Raw genomic sequence first — 25,608 nt, forward strand, 5'->3', positions numbered from 1 at the left:
CGTCCCCGCCCCCGGGGACTCAGGTGCTGCTTGGAGATCCCCGGTCCGGCTGCTGCCCCCTCCAGGGGGTGGGAGCGACAGTGGCCTTTTTTTCAGAGTGACTTAGCACTGTCCCCCCAAAACTTTCTTCAGTAATCGCCCGATCTCCCTCCTTAAGACATCTCCACCCCAGCTGGGTTTAAAGGTCTAAACAAGTATGTCCTGTGAGGAAGTTGGGAGCGGGGCACGCACAGGGGTCCCGGGTCGCCCCCTTCCCCACTGCACGCAGGCCCAGCGCCCGGGCGCCGGTCTGGGGCATCTGCTTTTCTGTGTCTGGGGTCAAAGATGAAAGGGTTACAACCTCCCGGGATCGGGAGACCTGCTGGAGGTGTTGGGTCCTGATTTGTTGGACGCCTGGGCTGCGGGGAGTCGGGTTATCGGCTCATGGCCGGGAGCTATCTGTGTTTCTCCCCCGCCATATGTCAGAGCCAGGGTGCCTGTGGCTCTTATCTTGGGGCATCCCTTCCAAGCTACTGAAGGGAGTAAGATGAGTGAGGGTAGGGTCAGGACGGGTGGGTCGCCCGGGCGAGGGGTGGAGCAAAATCTGGAACCACTCCCCACCGTCGCCTACCTGGGGAATTGGAGGGGGGGCGCTGGTGAATAGGCCTCTGGGGAGGGAACCGTCAGCTCAGGCCGAGCCTGGAAACAGTCAACATGTTCAGTGGGGTGGGGGTTCCAGAGCAGACTCAGGGGTCCCCAAGACCCTGCATGAGGCAGAAGTAGGGAGGGGAAGAGCTGCTCACCCTCCCTCCCCCCACCCCCCACCCCCATGCCCTGGCCCTGGCTCCCTCCTCTAACTCATTGCCTGGTGGCCTGCCTGCTGTCAGCCTTCCCTTGCTGGACGCTGGGTGACAGGCAAATGAGGCTGTGCCTTCTCCCAGATGCATTTCCCAGTCTGTGCAGACAGCCCTGCAGGTCTGAGGGTGGGGGTTCAACGGAGGCACAGGCCGCAGAGGGTGCTGGCTCAGTTGGTAGCCCTCCATCTCCTTGACATCATTTCCCCTCTCCTGGCCAGTCATTAGGCTGTCTAGATCCTCCGCTTGGCCCCAAAGGGTCGCCTCCTAACAGTTCCTGAAAATGTTAGCTTCTCTCTCCTCCCTAGAGAAGGCTGGGGGGAGTTTGGAGGAGCTATAGGGTGGCGAGGGATCCATCCTTGTGAAGACACCTTGCTTAATTAGAGGAGGGCAGGGACACTGAGGGACGCTTCACACCAGGCGGGTGCCTGACTTCTCCATCTCTCCACCTGCCCCGCTCCCCGCTCCCCAAGCACAGGACTTCACAAAGCTGAGCTGAGCAGATGGGGGAGGGGGGAGAATGAGGAGACACAGTCTCTGGGGGCCATCTGGGGAGCCTGTGTTGGTGGTGGGTCCTTGGACCCCTGCCAACCTGGTTGGAGGGACATGGGTCTGTCTTTCCCCCAAGTGTGTGTCTATGGACCTCTTGGGGTGAGGTCCTGACCCCAATCTTCTGTTTAGCACGCTGATGGGGAGGAGCCCTGTGAATAATTCAGACCAGGGGAAAATCCACAAGTCAAATGGTGAGGTTCTGATGTGTATGTAAGACTTGTTTGCCCTGCTTGGATTTGTGGCTGTAACTGATTGGCAGAGTCTGACACTAAATGCCACTGGGAGTCCCTGAGTACCGGGATGTGGAGGGGGGACACCCACAGGTGGGCCAGAGAGGGTGTGCTGGTGGAGAAAGTGGAGGTGACTAGCAGAAATTTAGGGTAGCAGCACCCACCAGGGCTTACCCCTTACTGGGTGCCCAGGAACCCCAGTGTGTTTATACCTTCTTCCTGAGGTGGCTCAGCCTGTCTTTTATCCTGTGTGGGCAGGTTAAACCCAATCTAAGGACACTTGGCTAAGACCCTGGTTCCTCTCATTCCCCACCAGCAGGGGCATGAGGCTTGCCCCAGGGTAACAGCCTTGACCTCTGCCTGAGGCTGCCCAGGGCTAAAGAGCTGGTTCAGCCCTCAGGTCTGGCAGTGGGTATCTCAGAGTGGGTCACTATCTGAACCCCCACCCTAACCACCATGGCCAGAGCTGAGTCCTGTCCTTGGTCAGTGTCTAAGAGGAGAAGAACCTTAGATTGCTGAGGGGTGGGCCCACTGCCATCAGTGGTCCCCACTCTCCATGGGAGAAGCACAGTCCTGCCCTCAGGGATTTGGTCCAGCAGCCCCAGGGAACCTCTTCCTTCCCATTTTGTCCCTAGTGGGGCGTAGGATCCTGAGACCCTAAACTCTCCTTCCTCTCCTGGCTGTGGGACCTCTCTTGTGGGTGAGGGATGTCCCCACTTACAGCCAGACAGGAGGTGCAGGGAGCCCTTCTCCCATGCAAGGGTGGGTGGTGGGGGGCTACCTTTCCAAGAAAGCTGTGAAAGAAAGGGGTGCCCCCTGCTTAAAATGGGGGTGGAGAGAAAGAGCAGGTTGAGCCAGGGTTTCCGGCTGCTGCCTTAGCAACAGCAGAGGAGCGGTGGCTGCCCAGCCCCACCGGCCTGCTGCGATGGTGGGAACACCAGCCGGCGGGGCGCCAAGCTCTCGCCTCTCCCACGCCCATGCCCAAGGCTGGGTGTCTTCCAGCCCTTTCATGCCTTCCCCTGGGAGGCATGCAGGGTCAGGGACGGGGATGACAAGGCGACCTTTCCAGGCGTGCCAGAAGAGCCACGCTTACACCTGGGCCTGGGACATCCCTGATCTGCCGGGCAGGGAGAATCCCATAACCTTGGGGCAGAGGGATCAAGGGAAGGTGTCAGGGGTGTTGTGCATGAGGCCAAGAGCCATGCTGGCACAGTAGCAGTGGAGAGGCATTTGCCTGATGGGTGTTTAGCTTGTGCCCAGGGGCCGGGGTGCCTGGCCAGGCTGTGTGGGCAGGTCAGGATGGCCCCATGTTGGGTTTGGGCCTGGAGTCCTGCTTGCAGCTGGGGCTCTTCCCTTCTCGGGCTGGCAGTAAAGGGCAGGAGGGACTGCAACTGAGGCACTGGCCCCCTGGCCACTCCCACCTCCGGGACGGGGCAGATGAAGTGTGGGGACACAGAGCCATGGGGTTGCTCAGGCCTTATGCCTCCCATTTGCAAGGCAGAGGATGTCAGGGGGGCTGCGGCCATGTGGTCTGATGTTGGGCTAGGCAGAGGAGAGGGGTGACAATCCCAGCAGGCAGGGCTGGCGCACATTAACCCTGGAAAGCCACGGATGTGGTGGGCATGACTCACAGTGACATCTGGGGCTGACAGGCAGAGAGCTGGGTGAGATGGGCAGGAGCAGGTGCTCTCGGGGCCATCTCTGCCTTCTTCCTGGGAACACGGAGCCCTGGAAGGTGGCTTGGGTGGCCTTTGAGTGGGCGAGGGTTACTTATGGGAAAGGCAGGGGCGTTTCCTGAGCTTTGGGGTCATGATGTTTGGGGGCTGAGATTCATTTTTTTCATTACCTGCATGACTATGGACAAGTTACTTAACCTCTCGGAGCTGTAGTTTTCCTCATCTGTAAAAAGAGAATAACAATGGCATCTGCTGGCCTCCTAGGATTGTCGAGAGGGTGAAATAGAGGACTTCGCACAGTGTCTGGCACAGAGCAGATGCTCAGTAGCCACCCTCCACTGTGAGGAAGGGGATAAAGCTGGAGCTGATCTGGTCTTCTTCATCTCAGGGCCCATTCAGCGGAGGGAGCCCAGACCCTGCCTCTCCCCTCCCTCCACCTCCACTACCAAGAGCACCCAAGGTTGCTGTGCACTCCCCAGGAGCCCCAGATCCTTAGCTAGTGAGGGCCAGGCAACCTCCCCACCGTTATGCAGGTCACCAGCAGTGGGGCCCAGACTGAAAACTGCCTGGTGGCCGGAAACCGCCAGAGGGAGGGCCCACCTCTCCTGGAGGGTGGGGCAGCGGTGGTGCTAACGGTAGCAGTGTGTACATGGGAGGGGGAGGGGAGGCCTCCACTTCCCCCTGAGAGAGGGTGTGCTGGGGGGGGGTTCCCCAGTGAGTAAGAGCTCGGTGTGGGCAACAACAGGAAGCGTGGGGCGCTGGGTGGCAGGAAGTGGGGCTGGCTGTTCCTGGTTCCTCAGATGGGGGACGTGGGCCAGGCTGTCTGCAGAAGACCCCTGGGGGCCAGGACCCACATTTCCCATTCCCCGGGTGCTCCTTCTTTGGAGGAAGCTGGGTCTTCCTTGCTAGCTTGCCACCAAGGCCACCCTGGGCAAGCACCTTAACCTCCTCGAGCCTCAGCTTCCCATTTGTGAGATAGGGATTATAACAGTATCTGTTTTGTAGGCTTGTTGAGGTTTAAATGAGTTTTGATATAAAGCGCTTAGAACGGCACTTAGCACGGAATGTTTGGGGATTGAGAGATTAATTCTGAGTTGAAGAAAAGTGTCTGGGGAACATTTGTTACTGTTACTATTGTCGGTGTTGTTTTTCTCCTACCAGCCCGGATGACATAGGTAGTGGCTTCCACCCTGCTTGTCCTTTTCCCAGCTGTGGGGACCCTTGAACTCTGATGGGAGAAACTGTTAGCTCTTTGGGTCCTCAGCACCTGATCCTAGGGCTGGGTCTCCTCATAGCTCTCCTGTAAGCCTGGAATTGCTTATAAGAGCTCCAGAAAATCTATATGCCAAAGTTCAAACAAGTGGGTAAAATCAATTGTGTCTGGAGATGCGCTGAGAGCACTACAACTAAGGCTGAGACTGTATAGAGGTGGGCAGGTGGCAGGGAGATGGACGGGGGAGTGGGGGCTGGGGGACAGGCTCAGCTTCTGGGCCCATCGGGCTGAGGAACGCCTGTGGGACTGGCCTGAGATGGGATTGATGTCCAAGTTCAGGGGTACCCTAGGGCTTGAAGGGCTAGGCCATAGGGAGAGATGGGCAGGTGGATTGGGACATAGGCTCCACTCAAACTGAAAGTGAAACCCTAGGGTGTGGCTGCATCCAGATGTGGACGCAGCCCCTTCAGCCTCCTGGGACACTGTCTCAGAAGTCAGCACTGGTGTGGGGGAGGTGGGGGAAGGGCTCTTAGCAGGGTCTTTTGGGGGCTGGCCTTAGGTGAGCAGATGCTGGGGGTCCCCTCTCACACCCAGGGCAGGGAGGGAGGAGAATGGTCCCCACACATTCTAATAGAAAGATATGGGGAATCAGTTCCTTTTCTCGGCCAACCCTAAAAGATGAATCCTGTCTCTTTCCTCATCTGACCCAAAGCACTAAAGGCAGCAGGGAAAGTAGGCTGAAGGCTAGTTAAGGTTTGGCCAAAGCCTTGGAGACAAGCCCATGTTTCTGGATGTTTTCACAAACTTCTGCTCACTCTACCATCCCCCACCCTGGAGTCTTCCATGGACCCCTGCCCCTCCACCACTCCTGCCTCTGTGAAGTGCTTCTTCATATTGTTAGACCACTGAAGAGCTTTGTTAAATCCAAACTCAGCTTCTCACTGAGTGTTCCAGGAGCTCCGTGAGTGTGAGGCTCCGGGGAGGGAGTGCGCCCATTTGATGGAGGAGGAAGCTGAGGTCCAAAGGGGCAAAGAAGCTGTAGGGCTAGCTGGGCCCAGAGCCTGGGTCTTTGGAAGCCAGCTCCGGGTCCTCCATGTGGCAGCTCATCGCTGTCCCTCCCCACCCCCCTCAGGAGGCAGGTATCCTGCCCACCTGGACTGCCAGCCCCTCCCCTCCTACTTGAGCACTGTTAGCCAACTCTCCGTGTGTCCCCCAGCCCCCATCCCAGCTGCTTGCTGAAGGCCCTGGTCTGGGGGTCTGTCCCTGTTTTCAGGATGGCCTCACCCCACCCCGAGTGAGTGGCATCTGATGGCCCCTCTCCTACTCCCTGGAGTGCCCAGCTCCTCGGTGGGCACAGCCACAGCTGAGGAGCAGCTGCTAATTAGTGTTCGGCGCTGTCAGAGCTATTTTTGATTTCTGAGGCTAAATTTAGCCCGTCTGGCAGGCTGGCATGTGGGCCTGGGGGCCTGAGAAGGCCCAGGTGGGGAAGGGGCATGGGCGCTCTGCCCTCCACCACTGTTCAGACAGGTGCTCCAGGCCCCAGCAGAGGCTTCCCCTCCACAGTAACAACCAGGGGGCTCTCCTGGGGGAGTGGACCCGGGTGGTGGCTCAGAGTCAGCTCCAGGCTCAAAGCCAGCCCAGCTCTACTCTTACTGGCTTCATAACCTTGGGCAGGTCACTAAACTAATCTGTGCCTGCACCTGTGAGATGGGAATGTTAACGGTGCCAGTGATGGCAGTGAGGGTGGAAGGCGGTCGTCGGCACGCAGGGCTCGGAGCAGTGCCTTGCACAGTAGGCATTCTGGCGGAGCTGGCTACCTGACTGTTGGGGATGTCATTATGACTAGTTACTGCCTCTAGAAGTGCTGCTGGGGCCATTCCAGAACCAAAAAAGTCCCTGGGTGGGTGAGGGCCTGGGAGGATTCATGTGGGGAAGTGGCTGTCCCCTCTGTGACTCCGTGCTGGGCTCCGTCCCCTCACTCCCTGGCCGCCATCTCCGTCTTGTGTGCCCGCCATGGCTCCAGTTTCCCTGGCACTGCTGGCCCTGTCTCCCCTCTTTGTCCCTTTCTTCCACCTTGCTCCCACCTTGGCCCTGCCCCACCATTTGTCCCTGTGGGGTGGGGGTGACAGAGAGAGATCATCAGCAAGACGGATCAGAGAGAGAGACAGACAGATGGACAGAGACAGAGAGACAGAGAATGACCCCGCCTCCTTGGTACTCCTGGGCGATCTCCCCCTGCCCGCCCCCGCCCCCCCGCCCTGCCCCTGTGGTAGCTGGAGCTGTCCTGGCCCTTGGAGGGCGGGGGGGAGGGCGGCCGATGAGACAGCGGTGGTTTCCTCAATCCAGGCTCACTTTCGCAATGGGGGAGAGGATGACGTACTCCCACCCCTCCAGCCGCTGGGGGCGGGGGGCCTGTTGGAGGGGCAGTTTCACCTCTCCAGTGGGGCCTGGCCGGAAAGCTTAAGCAATGGAGGCTGAGCGCACCCAGCTTCCTGTTGTCTGGGCCTGACCCGAGACAGTGATTTTGGGGGTAAGGTCTGGCTGGATCCCCAGAACGAGGCCTGGCACCCTGGAGAGGAAGCTGGCTGGGGAGCCTCAGGTGGGTGTGGCTCCCTGAGTGCTCCAGCTGTGGCCTCTCCTCAGAGCCACATGACTGAGGGTGTGGAGCGTGAACCACCATGGCTGGCAACAGGAGCCCTCGGGGGCTCCCACATCCCCGATGGAGACCCTTATTCAACTCAGAGCTCCTTGAGGGCAGGAATTGTCTGTTTGGGCTAGACATACAGAAGGCTCTCAATAACCTGGGGTTTACTAAATTGAAGGGAACTGGCCTCATCTTTTGGGTCTGTCAGGCAGACAAGCCAAGTCCGGGGGTCCAGAAGGCCCCTGGTGCTATTGACACCTGGTTGATTCTGCAGCCCGGGGCTGACTGTAACCTGCTCTGTGGTGGCAGAGGCACCACACCCTTGTCGTCTGTGGCCAGGGGAGGAGGAGGACCCACGCGGAGCTCTGTTGACCTTTCTCAGCTCCTGGGGGAGTCCCAGCTGGGCGGCCCACACCACAGACCCAGGGCATTGACTCTTCTCCCCAGTGCTGTGGTGGAGTGACCTTCCCCCCAAATCTCCCCACCCCTGAAGCTGTGATCTGGAACTCCCTGCCTGCTGACATGGCTGCCGTCAGCTCCCCCAGGCCTCTCCCTCCTTTCTCAGCTTTCTCCCCGAGATGGGAGGGGCTGGAGAGGGATGAGGAGAAGGCTGCTGTCCACCCTCCTTGCAGGAGGGTTTCTGGCATTCGTGAGGCACTGGTGCCCTAGGCCTGGTTTGTACACACGTGGGATCTGGTGGCACGTGGAGGTGGGACACTGGCAATAGGCCACACTTCGGCCTGACTGGTGATGGCTCCCCTGTTAGTTTCCCACCAGAATAGGGGAAGCGCTGATGTCCCAACAGGGAAACTGGAGCCCAGAAGTGTCTCAGGTCCCCAGAGAGGTAGGCTGACAACCCACGCACCTGTCTCCACACCAGGCAGGCCAGGGAGGCGGTGTAGGGGGTGACACAGCGCAGGCAGACTCAAATTCAAATCCTGCTGTCCCTTCTAGCTGGCGTGCCCCGGGAAAGGTGCTCTGTCTCTCTTGGCTTTGGCTTTCTCTTTGGATAACACTACTTATCTCCTAGGGTCAGAGGATTCGGGGGGTGATGTACCTCCTGGGGAGCCAAGTGGGTTCCCCCAAATGCCCATTCTCCTCTCCCGACTTGTTGGGGCCCCAGGCTCAGGGGTCTTACTTTGTCCTCCCTCTCCCCAGAACTGCATGAACTTGCCCCCGGACAAAGTCCAGCTGCTGAGCCAGTATGACAACGAGAAGAAGTGGGAGCTCATCTGTGATCAGGTAGGTGCCAGCACTGCCCAGCCACCCCTTCCCGCCCACTGTCAGCACCCAGCCCTGACCAGGCTGGGGCTATGGGGAGAGGGGCACCGCCATACTGCCCATAGGACCAAGACTCTGCTCAGTGGCCAATGTAGCACCTGGGGAGGGTACTGGGGTCTGCAGGACTCCCGAATCCCCTTCTCTTGAACTCCCCAAAAGAACTTGTGAGTCATGAGCAGGGCCGGGTCAGCTTCAGGGGAGCTGGCAGAGCTGGTTCAGGGGCACTGGCCGGGGCAGCTGGGGCCTTGGCACTGTCACTGTCCTCCTTCTGAGCTTCCTGATAAACCTCTCTGGACTGGGAAAGGGAGAGGGCAACCCTGGGGTTGGACATCTTCACCTGACCCCATGGGAGGGAGGGGGGAAGGGGCGGGAATTCCTGCCCTTTTACCTTGGGTCCAGAGGAGCTGCAGTCCACCAGCAACTCCCCAAGGCCAGCCACTTTGGACCCCTGCTTTGGTGCTCCGTCCAGGCGCCTGGGCTCACGGGTCACTCAGCTGCCCCTGCCTCTCCAGCTTCAAGGGCTGTGGTCACCCATGGGCAGACCCTCTCCCAGAGCCAGGCTGGGTGGGGCTCGGCTACTGCAGGGATCCTGTGAAGGAGGGAGCTGCAGAGGCTGGGGGTGGGGAGGGAGCTGAGAGCCTCCCCTGGGAGCCAAGGCTGGGCCTTCGCCTCCTGCTAATGAAGCAGATGGCCTGGGCTGGCTGGGCAGCAGTCCAGGGGTAAGGGCTGGGCAGTGGGAAGAGGGTGGGGAGCTGCCCCTGGAGGCTCTGGGGCTGTGATAGGGGTCCCCTCGGAGCAGCTCGGCCTGGCATCTCAGAGGTTGGGGGCTCAAAGGGCTGGAAGAAGTGAAAGTCTGAGGGGTGGCTTGGTGAATCTGAGGGGTTTGGGTTGGAAGGGTGGGGGCCCCTCTGGGGAGGGGGTCTTTGCCGTGGTCCCTGCCTCTTTGTGTCAGTGGCCGCTGGAGCCTGCAGTGGGGTGGGGGAGTTAGGAATTGCATCGCTGAGCACAGGAGAGGAGCACACAGGGTCCTGCCAACGCAGGACTAACCCTGCATAGTCCACCCTATAGCTGTGTCAGGGCTGTGGCCTGGGAGGCCATCCGGGAAGGGCAGACTAGGCCTAGGCTGGGGGTCTTTAAAGTGGCCCGATGCTAGCTGGGCGTGGTGGTGCACACCTGTAGTCTCAGCTACCCGGGAGGCTGAGGTAGGAGGATCGTTTGAGCTGGGGAGTAGGAGGCTGCAGTGAACTATGATGGTGCCACAGCACTCCAGCCTGGACCACAGGGCAAGAAAAGAGAAAGATAACATAAAAGCAAAGAAAGTGGCTTGGTGGACTGTTTGGGTTTATACCTTTGGTATTTCAGAGGCGTCTTAAGCAAGCCTGGGACCTCAGATCAGAGCTGAGAATGGAACATTGGGACGAGAACTGGTCATTTGCCCTGGGGTAGCTCTGGTTGGTTTTCTGTACACCCCATTCCATCTCCCCAGGAGCGGTTTCAAGTCAAGAACCCCCCTGCAGCCTACATCCAGAAGCTGAAGAGTTATGTGGATACTGGTGGGGTCAGCCGAAAGGTAGCAGCTGATTGGATGTCCAACCTGGGGGTACATGTCTCCCCTCTTTTCTCTGTCCCTTTCCCCCACCTTTTCCAAGCTCTGGACAGCTGGAGTAACTGTGTGAACAGACTTTTCTATGTGCATGTGTGAGTGCATGTATGAGCATGTGTGTGTGTGTTCGTGTGTGTCTGTGTATTTATAGGAGGCTAAGAGTGCCCTGGGCGTGCCCTTTAGACATTCCCCTGTGCATCCTGTGTGTGCTTACATGGACACATTTTGTGTACTTATACTGTGTGTATACATATGTGCAGCCCATATGTCCATACGTAGGTGTGTGTGTATACTATGTGTGTATTTTGTCCACTTATGGATGTGTGTGTGTGTGTGCACCCTTGAGTCCGTATACAGGAGAGAGAGAGAATGTGTGTGTGTCCATGTAGGGATGTGTGGACGTCCTATGTTTGTATTTAGAGTGCATGTATATGGATGTTCATGTAGTGTGTGTGTGTGCACGCACACCCTGCCTCTTTGAGTGTGTGCATGTATCAGGGGTGTGTGTACCCTGTGTGTCTGTGTATGGGGGAGCACACGCAGCCTGTGAGTTCTTATTCTGCTAGGCAGGTGTGTGGAGGTGGTGGGGGAGGCTGAGCATGAAAGGCCACTTGTGCCAGTCGGAGGAGGGTGGGCGCTGCTGCCTGCTGCCTCAGGACTTGGTGGGCCTGTGGGAGGCTGGGCTCCACCTACCAGCCTTCCCTCTTCTCGGTCCCCAGTTTAAGAGGCGAGTTCAGGAGTCCACCCAGGTGCTTCGGGAGCTGGAGACCTCCCTGAGGACAAACCACATTGGGTGAGTGAGGGCTCAGATCTTCCTCTCTGGGACTAGGAAGGCTCTGCTTCCAGGCAGCCCCTGGAGCTTCCCCTTCCTACTCCCCCTGCCCCCCACACAGGGCTGTGTTTGTGGACCACCTCCTGGGGGTGTCCAGGACAGCTTCCCCTCCCTCTCCTGCCCATGCTCTGACTGGTACCTTGAGGCATGGCTGGGCTGTGGGACCCACCTAAGTCTCCCAGAATCCCCTGGTATCATTGGGTCTTTGGGGGTTGAAAGGGCACGCCAGGGGCCCTTGCTGTCCCTGTTCTGTGCCCATCGGGGGCAGGACCTCCTTCCTCGCTGGAGCTCAGGGAGCCCTGTGCCCACAGGTGGGTGCAGGAGTTCCTCAACGAAGAGAACCGCGGCCTGGATGTGCTCCTCGAGTACCTGGCCTTTGCCCAGTGCTCTGTCACGTAAGCCTCCTGCCCCTAGGCCTCATGCCACTCCTCAGAGCTTTGACCCCCGTCTCCCTGCGTCTCACCCACTCCCCTGGCCAGTTCCAAGCCGGGCAGCCCGAGTCTACCCTGGAACCCTGCATTTGGCCTTGAGCGATGCCCCTTCCAGAAGCCTTTCCCTGACAGGGAGGGGTGGCCTCTCTTCCACCACAATGTTCAGCACAGTGCCAAGAACACAGCCTCCTCCTCCTGCTCCTTAGTCTCACCTGCAGGTCTGTCTCTCCTTGCGTTTCTTCTGCCCCCTCTTAAGTGGTCCTTGCAGTGTTGGCCTCCAGCCCCATTGCATCCTGTCCCCAGGTATGACATGGAGAGCACAGACAATGGGGCTTCCAACTCAGAGAAAAACAAGCCCCTGGAGCAGTCGGTGGAAGACCTCAGCAAGGGTCCGCCCTCCTCTGTGCCCAAAAGCCGCCACCTGACCATCAAGTATGTGGGCCACAAGGTGGGGTCGTGGGAGAACAGAGAATTCAGCCCCCACACTGCTGCATCTAGCCAGCCCACCCAGGGCCCTTGGGGTTGGTGAGAGGGGTAGCCAAGCATTAGGGGTCAGAGTAAGGGACTCATACAGAGTTTGGGGCACCAGTATGTTAAGAAGCCATCAGGGGTGGGGCTGGGTGCCGTGGCTCATGCCTATAATCCCAGCACTTTGGGAGGCTGAGGTAGGCAGATCATTTGAGGACAGGAGTTTGAGACCAGCCTAGCCAACATGATGAAACCCCATCTCTACTAAAATACAAAAATTAGCCGGGTGTGGTGGCGCACGCCTGTAATCCCAGCTACTCAGGAGGCTGAGGTGGGAGAATCGCTGAAGCCCAGGGGATGAATGACGCAGTGAGCCGAGATCGCGTCACTGCACTCCAGCCTGGGTGACGGAGTGAGACCCTGTCTAAAAAAAAAAAAAAAAAAAAAAAGGAAAGAAAAAGAAAAAAGAAGCCATCAGGGGTGGGCACCTAGAAGTTGGAGTCTGGATGGGTCTGGGATAAGAAGGGAGCTTCTGGGTTGGTGGGACCCCTCTTGTATGCATCTAATCCCCTGTTTTCTCCCATGCGGCCTCCAGGTGTCCCCCTTCTCCCCGGTACGTAGCCACCTAGGGGCAGGTGCATGCCTGGCTGACTCCTTCCCAGGGTGGTGGCGGGGTAGGATGAGGTATTCAGCTGATGTCCCTGGGTTCAGTACTGTGGCTGGGTTCCTCCATCCTAACATGGGCATCTTGCTGGGAGGCAGGAAGCAGACAGTAGATTGACCCTAGAGCATCTTGTGGATCCCCAGCTTCCTACTTTGGGTCTAGGGGGTTGATTGCATATTAAGCCTCAAACTTTCACAATATGTTATTTGTCCATTCATGCAATTATGCATTCAACAAACATTTATTTTTTAGCACTTAGTATGTATGAGATGTGTGGCAGGTGCCCAGGAGACAGGTTACTCTGCCCTCAGGGACCCACAGTCTAAGTGGGGGACAATTTAGTGTGACAGGCTGTCATGGAATTGTGCCTGGGAGCTCTGAGAAGGGAGGTGGCCACCACTTGGGGCATCAGGAAGGCTTCCCAGAAAAGGTGACACTGGCACTATGTCTCACAGACAGATACAGGCTTTATAGGCAGCCATGGGAACAGGGAAGGGCATTCCAGGCAGAAGGAACAGCATGAACAAAAACTCTGACATATTAGCACAATGACGGGAAAGGGTGATGTGGCAGGAGCAGGTGAAGGCAGGGCCTCCCGCTGTTACTGGGAATGTGATAGAATCGTCAGGGAGACTGACATGTGGAAGTCCGGGTCGGCAGTTCTGCAACAATGAAAACATCACACATTTGTTGGCGAAGAATAAGGGAGTACAGTCATATAGCACTTACTATGTGCCAGGCACTGTTCTAAGCCCATTTCATAGTCCCAACAACTCTGACAGGAAGCTACTATTATTAGCATTCCTATTCTAGAAGCGAGGAAAGTGAGGGACAGGGAGATTAAGTGACTCGTCTAGTAAATGGTGAGCTGGGATGCTCCTGAACCCTGACGGCGTGAATTCAGATCCGCCTCTCACATTGGAAGATGAGCCCAAGTGGCCATGAGCGCCACCTTGTGGTGATCCTTCCCATGTTTCTTCCTTCTGTAGGCTCTCGCCCTACCAAGCCCCTGGGAAGTGTCTTTGCTTCCCGTGACCCCCATCCTCCAAGCATGCCAGACCCCAGGTCTAGCTTCCGTGACCCCCATCCTCCAAGCATGCCAGACTCCAGGTCTAGCTTCCGTGTCCCCCATCCTCCAAGCATGCCAGACCCCAGGTCTAGCTTCCGTGTCCCCCATCCTCCAAGCATGCCAGACTCCAGGTCTGGCTTCCGTGTCCCTGCTCCTCCAAGCATGCCAGACCCCAGGTCTAAGGACTGAGGAAGCCTGCCTCCCCTCAGCCAGCCTCTTTGGTTGGGTAGACGGGATGTGGTGCCGTCAGGTTCCATATGTACCTCCTCTTACCCCAGAGGCCATCTGAGTGGTGGGGGAACAGGAAGCTGGGGCTCACTCTGACCCCTGCTGCCTCCTCCACACCCCGCCCAGGCTGACCCCCGCCCACAGCAGGAAGGCCCTGCGGAATTCCCGCATCGTTAGCCAGAAGGACGATGTCCACGTCTGCATTATGTGCCTGCGTGCCATCATGAACTACCAGGTCAGCCGGGGGGTGTGGGACTGGGGGACTAGAGAGCCCAGCCTGTCCTCACTGGGGGCTACACAAGCTGCCGAGGCTCTGGGATCCACTGTCCCTTTACCCTGTGCTGTGCTGGGGAACTTGTGCATCTGGGCTGTTGGCTCGGACTTTTAAGGCTGATGCGTCTTGAGGGGAAGCCCATGTTTTTGCTGCCTCTGTCAGGTTCTCTGAGTACCCCTGCCCATGGCTGGGACATGAAGGAGCCTCACATAGGGACAGGGCACACCTACCAAGAAGGGCTGGACAGAGGGCCAGGGGAGAACAGTCTCAGGTCAATTCATTTGGAGGTCTGATGGGTGAAGCCGGGCCCTCCTTTACTTAGCCAGCCTTTAAGACAGCTTCACGGTGTCCAAGGTGTGTGATGCTGGCTTTTGGAAACACAAAGGTATTTTAAAAAGAGGCCAGGTGCAGTGGCTCATGTCTGTAATCCCAGCACTTTGGGAGGCCAAAGCGGGAGGATTGCTTGAACCCAGGAATTCGAGATCAGCCTGGGCAACATACCGAAACCCCATCTCTATGAAAATAAAACAATAAAAAATAAATAAAGAGAGGCCAGGTGTGGTGGCTCATGTCTGTAATCCCAGCACTTCGGGAGGCCGAGGCGGGCAGATCACCTGAGGTCAGGAGTTTGAGAACAGCCTGGCCAATATGGCGAAACCCCGTCTCTACTGAAAAAAATACAAAAAAAATTAGCTGGGGGTGTGGCAGGTGCCTGTAATCCCACCTACATGGGAAGCTGAGGCAGGAGAATCACTTGAACCTGGGAGGCAGAGGTTGTGGTGAGCTGAGATGGCACCACTGCACTCCAGCCTGGGTGACAGAGGGAAACTCCATCTTGGGAAAAAAAAAAAAAAAAAGAGAGAGAGAGAAACAAGGCCAGGTTTTGGTGGCCACAGAAGAAGTTGCAGTTGGATATGAAGAACTTCCTAAACTCGAGGGCAGTTAAAGATCAGTGTGGCGTGGCACTGACTCTGCTGGGGTGCCTGAAGTCCTGGGGTCCCTTCCTGGAGACACTGACTTCTCCTCTCTCCCCAGTCTGGCTTCAGCCTTGTCATGAACCACCCAGCCTGTGTCAATGAGATTGCTCTGAGCCTCAACAACAAGAACCCCAGGTGAGGTCCAGGCCCCAAACCTTTCCCATATCTAGAATCTTCTCCCACTTAGCCCTTGCTTACTCTGTCCTCCAGGTCTCAGAGGCTCATTCCGCACCCGCTATGCTCCTCCTAGCCAGGCCTGTGCCCACCCTTGCTGCGGGTCCTGCCTGTTCTTAAGGGACAACCTGCCCCTTCTCTCTCTAGAACCAAGGCTCTGGTGCTGGAGCTGCTGGCGGCCGTGTGCTTGGTGCGGGGAGGACATGACATCATCCTTGCAGCCTTTGACAACTTCAAGGAGGTACCGGAGTCCCTCACCCAAACATGCACTTCCCCCTGTGGTGTTGCTTGGAGTCCTGTTGTTGGCAGCTGTGGCCTTTGGTGGAGGCAGCTGGGGACACTGGGTGGGCATTTGGGGAACGCCCAAAAGTTGAAGTTGAGCCACATCACTGGCTTAACAATCTGGGATGGGGAAGTTCTGAATGGAAGGTGCAGGGTCAGGTAAAGGCACCACCTGGGTGGGGGCAGGGACGACTACAGGGACCTGCTGAACCTCTGACTCAGCCTTGCCAGATTCAAACTAGCCTTGGTTCATACCTTCAGGAGTTGTGGACTCTGGCTAACAGGCTTGCAAGAAGTAGATGTGTGGGGATGCATAAGATGCAGAAGATATCTTCATTCATTCATTCGTTTAATGAATATTTATTGAGTGCCTAGTATGTGTCAGGAACAGGGCACCTGGGGCACATCAGTGAACAAAGGAAACCAGACAGGAAAGGACAGAAACGATGTAAATTACATAGTATGTTAGGAAATGATAAATGCTGTGAGAAAAAAGCCAGCAATGTTGCAGAGGGAGGGGGACAACATACCGAAACCCCATCTCTATGAAAATAATAAAATAAAAAATAAATAAAGAGAGGCCAGGTGTGGTGGCTCATGTCTGCAATCCCAGCACCCTGGTTGCAGGGTGGTCAGGGAAGGCCTCACTGAGAAGTGAGATTTGAGCAAAGCTGTGAAGGAAGCAAGGTACTTGGTGTGGAAGTGAGGGCTCTCCAGGGAGTTGGAACAGTAAGTGCAAAGGCCCTGGGGTGGGAATGTGCCAGGATGCCAGTGTGGCTGGAGTGGAAAAAGTGAGGGGGAGTGGGAGATTGAGAGAGAGCGGAGGTTTTGAGCAGAAGAGTGACGTGGCTCAACTTCGAATTAACTGGAAAGGAGCCTGTTGAATTAACTGGAACAGGTGTGGCAGCCAGAAGGTAGCTTAGGACGTGTGTCACTGGGCCTCAGTGAGAGCCATTCCCTTTACCCAGGTGTGTGGGGAGCAGCACCGCTTTGAAAAGCTGATGGAATATTTCCGGAATGAGGACAGCAACATCGACTTCATGGTGAGCTGAGGAGCCCAGCAGCCTGAGGCCTGGGCCAGGCCCTCTTGGGTGCACGGAGCAGCTAGGGTCCTGGGTGCTGGGCAATGGGCTCTGCCCCAGCAAAGCATAAAGACTGAGCGGTCAGTAGGGGAAGGATGGATGTTGGCAGGGGGCTGGATTGAGGGAACATGGAGGTGAAATGTTGGGCAGGCCAAGGCTGGGAGTTAGTGGAGTGAGAACTGTGGAGAAGGAGGGAGGCTTGGGGTAAGTGGAGGTGGAAGGCACTGAGCAATGCCACCTAGAGGATCATAGATCTGCCCATGTCCCTGGCTCCCAGGTGGCCTGCATGCAGTTCATCAACATTGTGGTACACTCGGTGGAGAACATGAACTTCCGTGTCTTCCTGCAATATGAGTTCACCCACTTGGGCCTGGACCTGTACTTGGAGGTAAGCCCTGTACTGCCCCCCAGACTTAACTGCCTGCCCACTGCAGAATATGGCTGAGTGGTTAGCGGCATGGGTGCTGGAGTCAGGCAGACCTGGGTTTAAATCCTGGCCCTGCCATTTCCTGCCATGTGACCTTGGATAGGTCTCTTCCTCTCTCTGAGTATCAGTTTTGCCATCTGTCAAATAGGAGAATCATAGAAGATAATCTTGACTCTAAATGCATAGACCAGTGCCTGGCACATACCAGGCCCCCAGTCTGTGGAATTATTTTTGCAGGCACCAGAATAGGTCAAGGTGGCCCAGGGTCTGGGTCTGGGAGCACCAGCCTCAGACAGGTGCTCAGACTCCAGGACGTAATGGGGAATCCAGAGATACAGGGTGGAAGCAGGAGTTGGCTCATGCTGGATGGGCCCAGGACATGGAGAAGTTCCTTGCCCTGGGGAAGGTGGGCAGAGCAGCTTGGTGCTTCCTGGCCCAGCCTGAGCAGAGAAGCTGCAGCTCCTTCTCTGCTTCTTTTAGGAGGTTTCCTGGAGGAGCGGGGCTTTCGGGGTTGGATTTTTGAAAGCCAGGATTAAGAAAAAGTAGAGAGCAGACTGGCGGGGGGTCTATCCATACAATGGAATATTATTCAGCTACAAGAAGGAATGAAGTATTGACACATGCTACAACATGGGTGAGCCTTGCAAACATGCTAGGTGAAAGAAGCCAGACACAAAAGGTCACACACTGTATGATTGCTGCTTCTTTTTTTTTTTTTTTTTTTTGAGACAGAGTCTTGCTCTGTCACCCAGGTTAGAGTGCAGTGACACGATCTTGGCTCACTGCAATCTCCACCTCCCAGGTTCAAGTGATTTTTCCAGTCTCCCGAGTAGCTGGGATTACAGGCACCTGCCACCATACCTGGTTAATTTTTGTATTTTTGGTAGAGACAGGGGTTTCACCATGTTGGCCAGGTTTGTCTTGAACTCCTGACCTTAGGTGATCCGCCTGCCTCAGCCTCCCACAGTGCTGGGATTACAGGTGTGAGCCACCTCGCCCGGCTTTCTATGATTGCTTCATATGAAATGTCCAGAATGGGTAAATCCATAAAGATGGAAAGTAGATTAGTGGTTGCCAGGGACTGGGGGAGGAGAGAATGGCAAGTTACTGCTGACGCCTGTGGGGTTTCTTTTTGGGCTGATGACAATGTTCTGGAATTAGATAATGGTGATGGTTGCACAACCTTGTGGCTATACTAAGAATGACTGAATTGTATACTTTAAAATGGATTTTATGATATGTGAATTATATCTTAAAAAATAAAGAAAAAGTGGGCTAGGGCTCAGGCCCCTTCCTCTGGGTGGCAGTGGTGGTGGGGGGTTTGGAAAGACTCCCTCCACACGCACACCAGGCCTCACCCTGCTCCTTCCATCTGGGGGACAGAGGCTTCGGCTTACCGAGAGTGACAAGCTGCAGGTGCAGATCCAGGCGTACCTGGACAATGTTTTTGATGTGGGGGCACTACTGGAGGACACAGAGACCAAGAACGCTGTGCTGGAGCACATGGAGGAACTGCAGGAGCAGGTGGCGCTGGTGAGAGTGGGTCCTGACCCCAGCCTGGCACATCAGAGGCCCACAGGGCACACGCAGGCATGGGCACTGGGCAGCAGACAGTGTTCTAGTTGTGCATTGGACGTGCTGCCTGCCTGGCCCCAGAGCCTGGCCTGAATCCAAAGCCTGAATCTGTTGGGTGTCTTTCTCAATGAGTGTGGGTGAGTGCCCTCACTGACAGGCCCCTCCTCTACCCAGGCTCAGTCCCCAGATGAACTGAACTGGGTGCCTGGGGCCCCTCCCAGCTCAGTCTCCTCCTCTCCCTCCACCTCCCGCATCACTGGTACCTTGGTTTCCTCTCCTTATTTGCTTGGGTTCGAGTGCCAGGCTCGGCCCACCCTTGGCACCTGGCTGAGCGGATCTGGGAGCCTCCCCCAGTCTTCTAGGCAGGCATGCCTGATGCCGCCCCCTCACCGGCGGTGCCAGTGCCGGGCTGCGGGTCGGGGCTCACCATGTGCCGGTGCTACAGCTGACAGAGCGGCTTCGGGACGCGGAGAACGAATCCATGGCCAAGATTGCAGAACTGGAAAAACAGCTAAGCCAGGCGCGCAAGGAGTTGGAGACCCTGCGGGTGAGGCTGGGGCGGGTGGTGGGCCGGGCACCCAAGAACAGGCCAGCTTCGGCTTCTAGGCTTGACATCTCCCTCCACCCCTGGAAGAGGATGGGGATTTGGTGCCAAGGAGCCTGCTGGTGGGCACTGACCCCTCCCGTGGGGTTCGCAGGAGCGCTTCAGCGAATCGACCGCCATGGGCGCCTCCAGGCGTCCCCCCGAGCCTGAGAAAGCACCTCCCGCTGCCCCGATGCGGCCCTCGGCCCTGGAGCTGAAGGTGGAGGAGCTGGAGGAGAAGGGGTTAATCCGTATCCTGCGGGGGCCGGGGGATGCTGTCTCCATCGAGATCCTCCCCGTCGCTGTGGCAACTCCAAGCGGCGGTGATGCTCCGACTCCGGGGGTGCCGACCGGCTCCCCCAGCCCAGGTGCGCAGGAGTTTCAGGCTGGCGGGGATGCGGGGCATGGTCTGGGGGGGAGCCCAGGGGCATCTGTGGCGGGCAGAGTTGGGCGAGGGAGGTTTGGATTGTAGGCTCGGCTCAGGTAGGAGCGCATGCGTAGAGCGGGGAGGCGGAGAGGACCCCACCCAAGTCAAGGAGCTGACTCGCGCCTCCCCCCGCCCCGCCCTCGCTGGTTCAGATCTCGCACCTGCAGCGGAGCCGGCTCCCGGAGCAGCGCCGCCGCCGCCGCCCCCACTGCCCGGCCTCCCCTCCCCGCAGGAAGCCCCGCCCTCGGCGCCCCCACAGGCCCCGCCTCTCCCTGGCAGCCCAGAGCCCCCGCCGGCGCCGCCGCTGCCCGGAGACCTTCCGCCCCCACCCCCGCCACCGCCACCACCTCCGGGCACTGACGGGCCGGTGCCTCCGCCGCCGCCGCCTCCGGGAGGTCCTCCTGATGCCTTAGGAAGACGCGACTCAGAATTGGGCCCAGGTAAGTGGAGTGGACCACCTTGGGCCCGGGGCTTGGGGGAGATGGAGGGAGGGACCTGGGCCTCAGTGTCCTCCAAAGTCTTCTGCCTAGGGGCTCCTGCTGCCTCCTGGCTGGCCCATCAGCCCTCCCTGGGCCCAGGTTCCCTCCAGTACCCCTAGTGCTCACCACTCCTCCCAAACCCCCGCCCGTCCCAGGAGTGAAGGCCAAGAAGCCCATCCAGACCAAGTTCCGAATGCCCCTCTTGAACTGGGTGGCACTGAAACCCAGCCAGATCACCGGCACCGTCTTCACAGAGCTCAATGATGAGAAGGTGCTGCAGGTGAGTGGCCCTGCCTGGCTCCGCATATGGGCACTGGAGTAAGAGGGGAGTTGCCTGGATCAGGCTGGGCACTGGGGGTAGTCGTTTTCTCCAAGTCATTTCACAGATGAGCTGGGGGAGGCCCAGGGATGGGCATTAAGCCAGACTGGACCCATACCTCTAACAGGCAGAATCCTGCCTTCCCAAACGCCTTCCCCTCCATCCCTGCAGAGGGGTGCATCCCCCCCATCCCACTCCTTCTGCCTCCAGGCCTCTTTCCTCCCACTTTCCCACAGGCAGCCAAGGCTTCAGCCCTCCTGATTCCACTTCCAGTTTTCCAAAAGGATGTGTTCTCTTGCCTGTAGGCCATTGTTGCCATTGTTCCATTCTGTTCCCTCTGCTGGAATGTCCTTTCCTTTCTCCTTTTTACCACTGGCCAGTTCAGCTCTTCCTTTAGCTGTCCTGGCCCCAAGTCTGGGTGCCCCCGGTTAGGCGGCCCTCCTCCTCCAGGATCCCTGTGCTTCCCCTGTGCCTCCCATCAGGGCCTGTGGTCAGGCTGGGTTACTGGTTCTTTGCTGGTGGCCTGGTCAGGGCCAGATGGGTGGCTCTAGCACTGTGCTCAGCCAGGAGAGTGCCAGACCCCGCCCCACCCAGCCCCACCTCCTCACCGTGTACCCTCAGGAGCTGGACATGAGCGACTTTGAGGAACAGTTCAAGACCAAGTCCCAAGGCCCCAGCCTGGACCTCAGCACTCTCAAGAGTAAGGCAGCCCAGAAGGCCCCCAGCAAGGCAACACTCATTGAGGCAAACCGGGCCAAGAACTTGGCCATCACCCTGCGGAAGGGCAACCTGGGGGCCGAGCGCATCTGCCAAGCCATTGAGGCGTGAGTGTCCCTGCCCCGGACTTGTGGGCAGTCTGGCCCCTCTGCTAGGCTGGGGTTGTCAGGCAGATCCTAGTACAAGAGCCTCAATGGTGAACTCTTTCATCAAGCTTCATACCAACCTGGTCCAGGAACCTTGTCCCCATTTTAAGGTGGAGAAAACTGAGTCCATGCCTAAATTAGGATGTCCCACTTCCTCCCTGCCTCTTTGCCTAGCTGTGAGTACCCAGGCTATGGGATTTACAGCTGGGCGTCTTCCACTGATGTATGATGGGGACCCCGGCTCTCCGGTTCCCAGTTTCTCTGGATTCCTACCTCTTGCTCTCTGAAGCTGTTGGCAAATAGAAAATACTGAAATTCATTTATTCAATCAAGGCAGGGGTAGCCCTGCTCCCAGGGACTGGTGGGTATGGATGATGCCCACCCTCCCCTCTCCTCCCTCCCACAGGTACGACCTGCAGGCTCTGGGCCTGGACTTCCTGGAGCTGCTGATGCGCTTCCTGCCCACAGAGTATGAGCGCAGCCTCATCGCCCGCTTTGAGCGGGAGCAGCAGCCGATGGAGGAGCTGTCGGAGGAGGACCGCTTCATGCTACACTTCAGCCGCATCCCGCGCCTGCCGGAGCGCATGACCACACTCACCTTCCTGGGCAACTTCCCAGACACAGCCCAGCTGCTCATGCCGGTGTGGGCGGAGCGGGCAGGGCGGTGTGGCTTGGGTGGGGATGGGCAGAAGGCACCTCTCAGCCTGGGCTGCAGCAGGGAATCTGGGAGTACTTGAGCCTCCAGATGGAGGAGGCCCCAACTTATCTTACCTCCCCCATCCTACCCCTAGCAACTGAATGCCATCATTGCAGCCTCAATGTCCATCAAGTCCTCTGACAAACTCCGCCAGATCCTGGAGGTGAGGGGCCAGGAGGTGGGGCCCACCCTTGCCTGTTCTGGATAGTGTGAGGGGGAGACCCAGGCCCTGCCCACCTGCAATGCAACAAAGATAACGTTCCCACTTCTCATGTACATGCTGAGAAGGACAGATCTAAGGGGGGTGGTGAATGGGAAGGGGAACAGCAGCCATGTCTGTAGCAGCTCACCTGGGACCCTGCCGGAGGGCTCAGTCCCCTTTAGCGTTGATCTGTGAGCAATGTCACCTGCTCAGTGGAGGGCCCAGGAACCAGTAGAAATGGCTGGTGGAAAGGCAGTGACCACACAGCCTAGGAGGGGATGCTGGCAACAAGTTTTGGGTTGGACTAGCAGAGGACAAAATTGGGTGTGCCCATGGTGTTAACTCTGCACATGTGTGAGACCTGTGTGTACACACGTACATGCGCTGTGAATCTGAGGGGCCTGTGCAGGAGTACAGTAGGGGCTGAGTGTGTGGGGCCTGCTCCTTGCCACCTCTTCTCCTCCTTGTGCAATATATTTAAGCAGTGTCCTCAGCCCTGGCATTCTGCTGAGCCTTTCCCCTGCCTCTCCTAGATCGTCCTGGCCTTTGGCAACTACATGAACAGTAGCAAGCGTGGCGCAGCTTATGGCTTCAGGCTCCAGAGCCTGGATGCGGTGAGGAGGGGACCCTGGCTTGGGGGCTGGGGCTGGGGACTGGCTGGTGGCCTGTGGCTTACAACAGGTCCTTGTGCAGCTGTTGGAGATGAAGTCGACTGACCGCAAGCAGACGCTGCTGCACTACCTGGTGAAGGTCATTGCTGAGAAGTACCCGCAACTCACAGGCTTCCACAGCGACCTGCACTTCCTGGACAAGGCAGGCTCAGGTAGGGGGTATATAGGTCCTTGGGTGCGGGGAGGGGCCGTGGGCTGGGGTAGGTTGGGAGAAAGCTAGGTGGCCACAGGATATAATTGGTGGGAGGACTGCCTCTCCGATTCACTGACCTGATACTGCCCCATCCCTGGCCCAGTGTCCCTGGACAGTGTCCTGGCAGACGTGCGCTCCCTGCAGCGAGGCCTAGAGTTGACACAGAGGGAGTTTGTGCGGCAGGATGACTGCGTGGTGCTCAAGGAGTTCCTGAGGGCCAACTCGCCCACCATGGACAAGCTGCTAGCAGACAGCAAGACGGCTCAGGTGTGCCAGGGCTGGCCTCACCTGGAGGTGGGGGATGTAGGAGCACTAGGTAGCCCAGCCTGGAGGGGTGTGGCTGTAGCTGGGACCCCTTGGGGGGATGCAGCAGGAACGAGGGGCCACCCTGCCTGGGAGAAGCTGAGATCAGGTGGCCAGTGTCCTGGGGGGCACAGGCTGTGAGAGGTCTAAGCTGGGGGGCTGACAGGCTGTGCCCGCAGGAGGCCTTTGAGTCCGTGGTGGAATACTTCGGAGAGAACCCCAAGACCACATCCCCGGGCCTGTTCTTCTCCCTCTTTAGCCGCTTCGTTAAGGCCTACAAGGTATTCGGGACTGGGGCAGGCTGGGAACCCTGTAGGGCACTGAAGCCTTTCCACTGGGCAGCGGAGGGGTGGGACTGCTTCTGTTTAGGGGGTGGGTAGGGCAGTAGGGAGGGCCACCCTCATGGAGACTGCCTTGGCCCGCAGAAAGCTGAGCAGGAGGTGGAACAGTGGAAAAAAGAAGCCGCTGCCCAGGAGGCAGGCGTTGATACCCTGGGCAAAGGGGAGCCCCCAGCACACAAGGTAGGCCGCTGCTCCTGGGCTTGGTACTGGGCTGCAGGGATGCATGGCATCTCATCACCCTCTGGTGTCACCCCCACACCCTCACTGTTACAGACGGACCCTGCCCCAGGAGCCTGGGATGCGAAAGGGTTCTTTCTGCTCAAGCCAGCTGTCCTTGCTGTGGGGGACCAGGCAGATATTCCAGGGTTTTGGTGGTGGGGAGGCCTCCTGGAGCTGGAGCTATAAATTCCCCCTAGTCACCGCCAAAGGCCCGGCGGGCACAGATGGACCTAATCTCTGAGCTGAAACGGAAGCAGCAGAAGGAGCCACTCATTTATGAGAGCGACCGTGACGGGGCCATTGAAGACATCATCACAGGTAAGGGCTTGGCCAGGCCTTGGTCTTATTCTCAGCCTATCCTTCTATGCTGTCTTCTGACCCAATCCCCTACCCTCTGGGGGACTGGCTGCCACACTGCTTCTCGCTACCTTTTCTGTTTTTCTTTCCTTTTTCCTTTCTCTACTCTCCTTCACCCGCCCCACCCCCACTCAGTGATCAAGACGGTGCCCTTCACGGCCCGTACCGGCAAGCGGACATCCCGGCTCCTCTGTGAGGCCAGCCTGGGAGAAGAGATGCCCCTCTAGCCCCTCAGGTACCCAGATGACCTGGCCTCCGATCCCACGCTGCCCACAGCCCCCGGGACCCTTGGGGGAACTGAGGCATGCTGCCTTCTCCTGGGCCAGTGGATGGCTGGGATGTGATTTGCCGTTGGGGGCGGGGGCGGGTCTGGCATACATAAACGGTACCCCTGCCATGTGCACACAATCTGAGTCCTTAGGAGGCTATGGTTGTGCCCTGGAGCCATGCTCCCAGCTCTGGGCAGACTCCTAAAGGGTAAATGTGTCTCCTTCGGCTGCCAGATCTGCGGAACCAGCCCTACATCCGCGCAGACACAGGCCGCCGCAGTGCCCGCCGGCGTCCCCCAGGCCCCCCACTGCAGGTCACGTCCGACCTCTCGCTGTAGCCGCTATTTCTGCAGGTGGATTCTGCAAGGGTGTGGGGCCGTGGACAGGCTGAGGCTCAAGGAAGGTGGTCCTCAGCTCGGCTGGCCGGGCAGCCCCTCCTCCGCTGTGGCCCGCCTCAAACGGGCTGGTGCATCCTCCTCTTGCCACAGAGGGCAAATGCTGCTTGCAGCACCCACCCCAAAGCCCCCTCCAAATAGCCATACTTAGCCTCAGCAGGAGCCTGGCCTGTAACTTATAAAGTGCACCTCGCCCCCGCAAGCCCCAGCGCCGAGGACCGTCCATGGACCTTATTTTTATACGAGATTAATAAAGATGTTTGCAAAAGATACGCGTTGGCTCAATGCTCGCCGCAGCCTGTTTGGCTCAGCAAACGCTTTACTTGTACAAGCTCTTCATAGCAGGCCTCTGCAAACCAGCGGGCGCCTGGGAGAAAGGCTGCTTCTTTACTAGAGTTGGCGGCGAGGGAGCCCGGTTTGAGGGGACGGAGGCTCTCGTGGCTGGCCCGGGATCCCTGCGGGAGGCCGGAGGGGGCCAGCGCAAGGGCGAGTGGGCAGCTGGGGTCAGACCCGCCCGGCCAGCCCCGCAGCAGTTCTCCTTCCGGCTGCCCCGCCCCATTTGCGCCAGTCCTGCCGCCTACCTGGGCATCTGGTCCCTTTTCCTTTCGCCTTACCCAGTGCGTAGTGACGCCATGAGTGACCTCGCGTTACATCTCCGCGTGTGCCGCCTCCGTCTCCCCCTGCCGGGGCCCCATTTCTTCCGGGCCTGCCCACGCTCCTCGCCTGCCTCTCCCCTCCGCCAGCCGGTATTGCCCCATCTGTCTGTCCCGCCTCC

The 25,608-nt window shown here is 58.1% G+C and overlaps 1 protein-coding gene across 1 annotated transcript; it reads left to right on the forward strand.

Annotated features, from left to right (window-relative positions):
* The first annotated feature begins 3,207 nt into the window (after window positions 1-3,207).
* FMNL1 (formin-like 1) lies at window positions 3,208-25,101 on the forward strand. Its single transcript, XM_011985977.1, has 26 exons — window positions 3,208-3,279; window positions 8,307-8,390; window positions 9,916-10,029; window positions 10,752-10,825; window positions 11,176-11,259; window positions 11,599-11,727; window positions 13,851-13,959; window positions 15,034-15,110; window positions 15,297-15,390; window positions 16,400-16,474; window positions 16,791-16,901; window positions 18,324-18,473; window positions 18,961-19,062; window positions 19,214-19,466; window positions 19,678-19,965; window positions 20,160-20,284; window positions 20,945-21,147; window positions 21,593-21,827; window positions 21,978-22,046; window positions 22,619-22,699; window positions 22,779-22,908; window positions 23,053-23,216; window positions 23,432-23,533; window positions 23,678-23,773; window positions 24,010-24,130; window positions 24,673-25,101. Exons 2-26 carry the CDS (start codon window positions 8,313-8,315, stop codon window positions 24,774-24,776), a joined length of 3,168 nt encoding a protein of 1,055 aa, XP_011841367.1. The 5' UTR covers window positions 3,208-3,279; window positions 8,307-8,312; the 3' UTR covers window positions 24,777-25,101.
* Window positions 25,102-25,608: the final 507 nt, after the last annotated feature.

This window comes from Mandrillus leucophaeus, unplaced genomic scaffold, assembly GCF_000951045.1.
Source record: "Mandrillus leucophaeus isolate KB7577 unplaced genomic scaffold, Mleu.le_1.0 Scaffold290, whole genome shotgun sequence".
Classification (NCBI taxonomy): Eukaryota; Metazoa; Chordata; class Mammalia; order Primates; family Cercopithecidae; genus Mandrillus; species Mandrillus leucophaeus.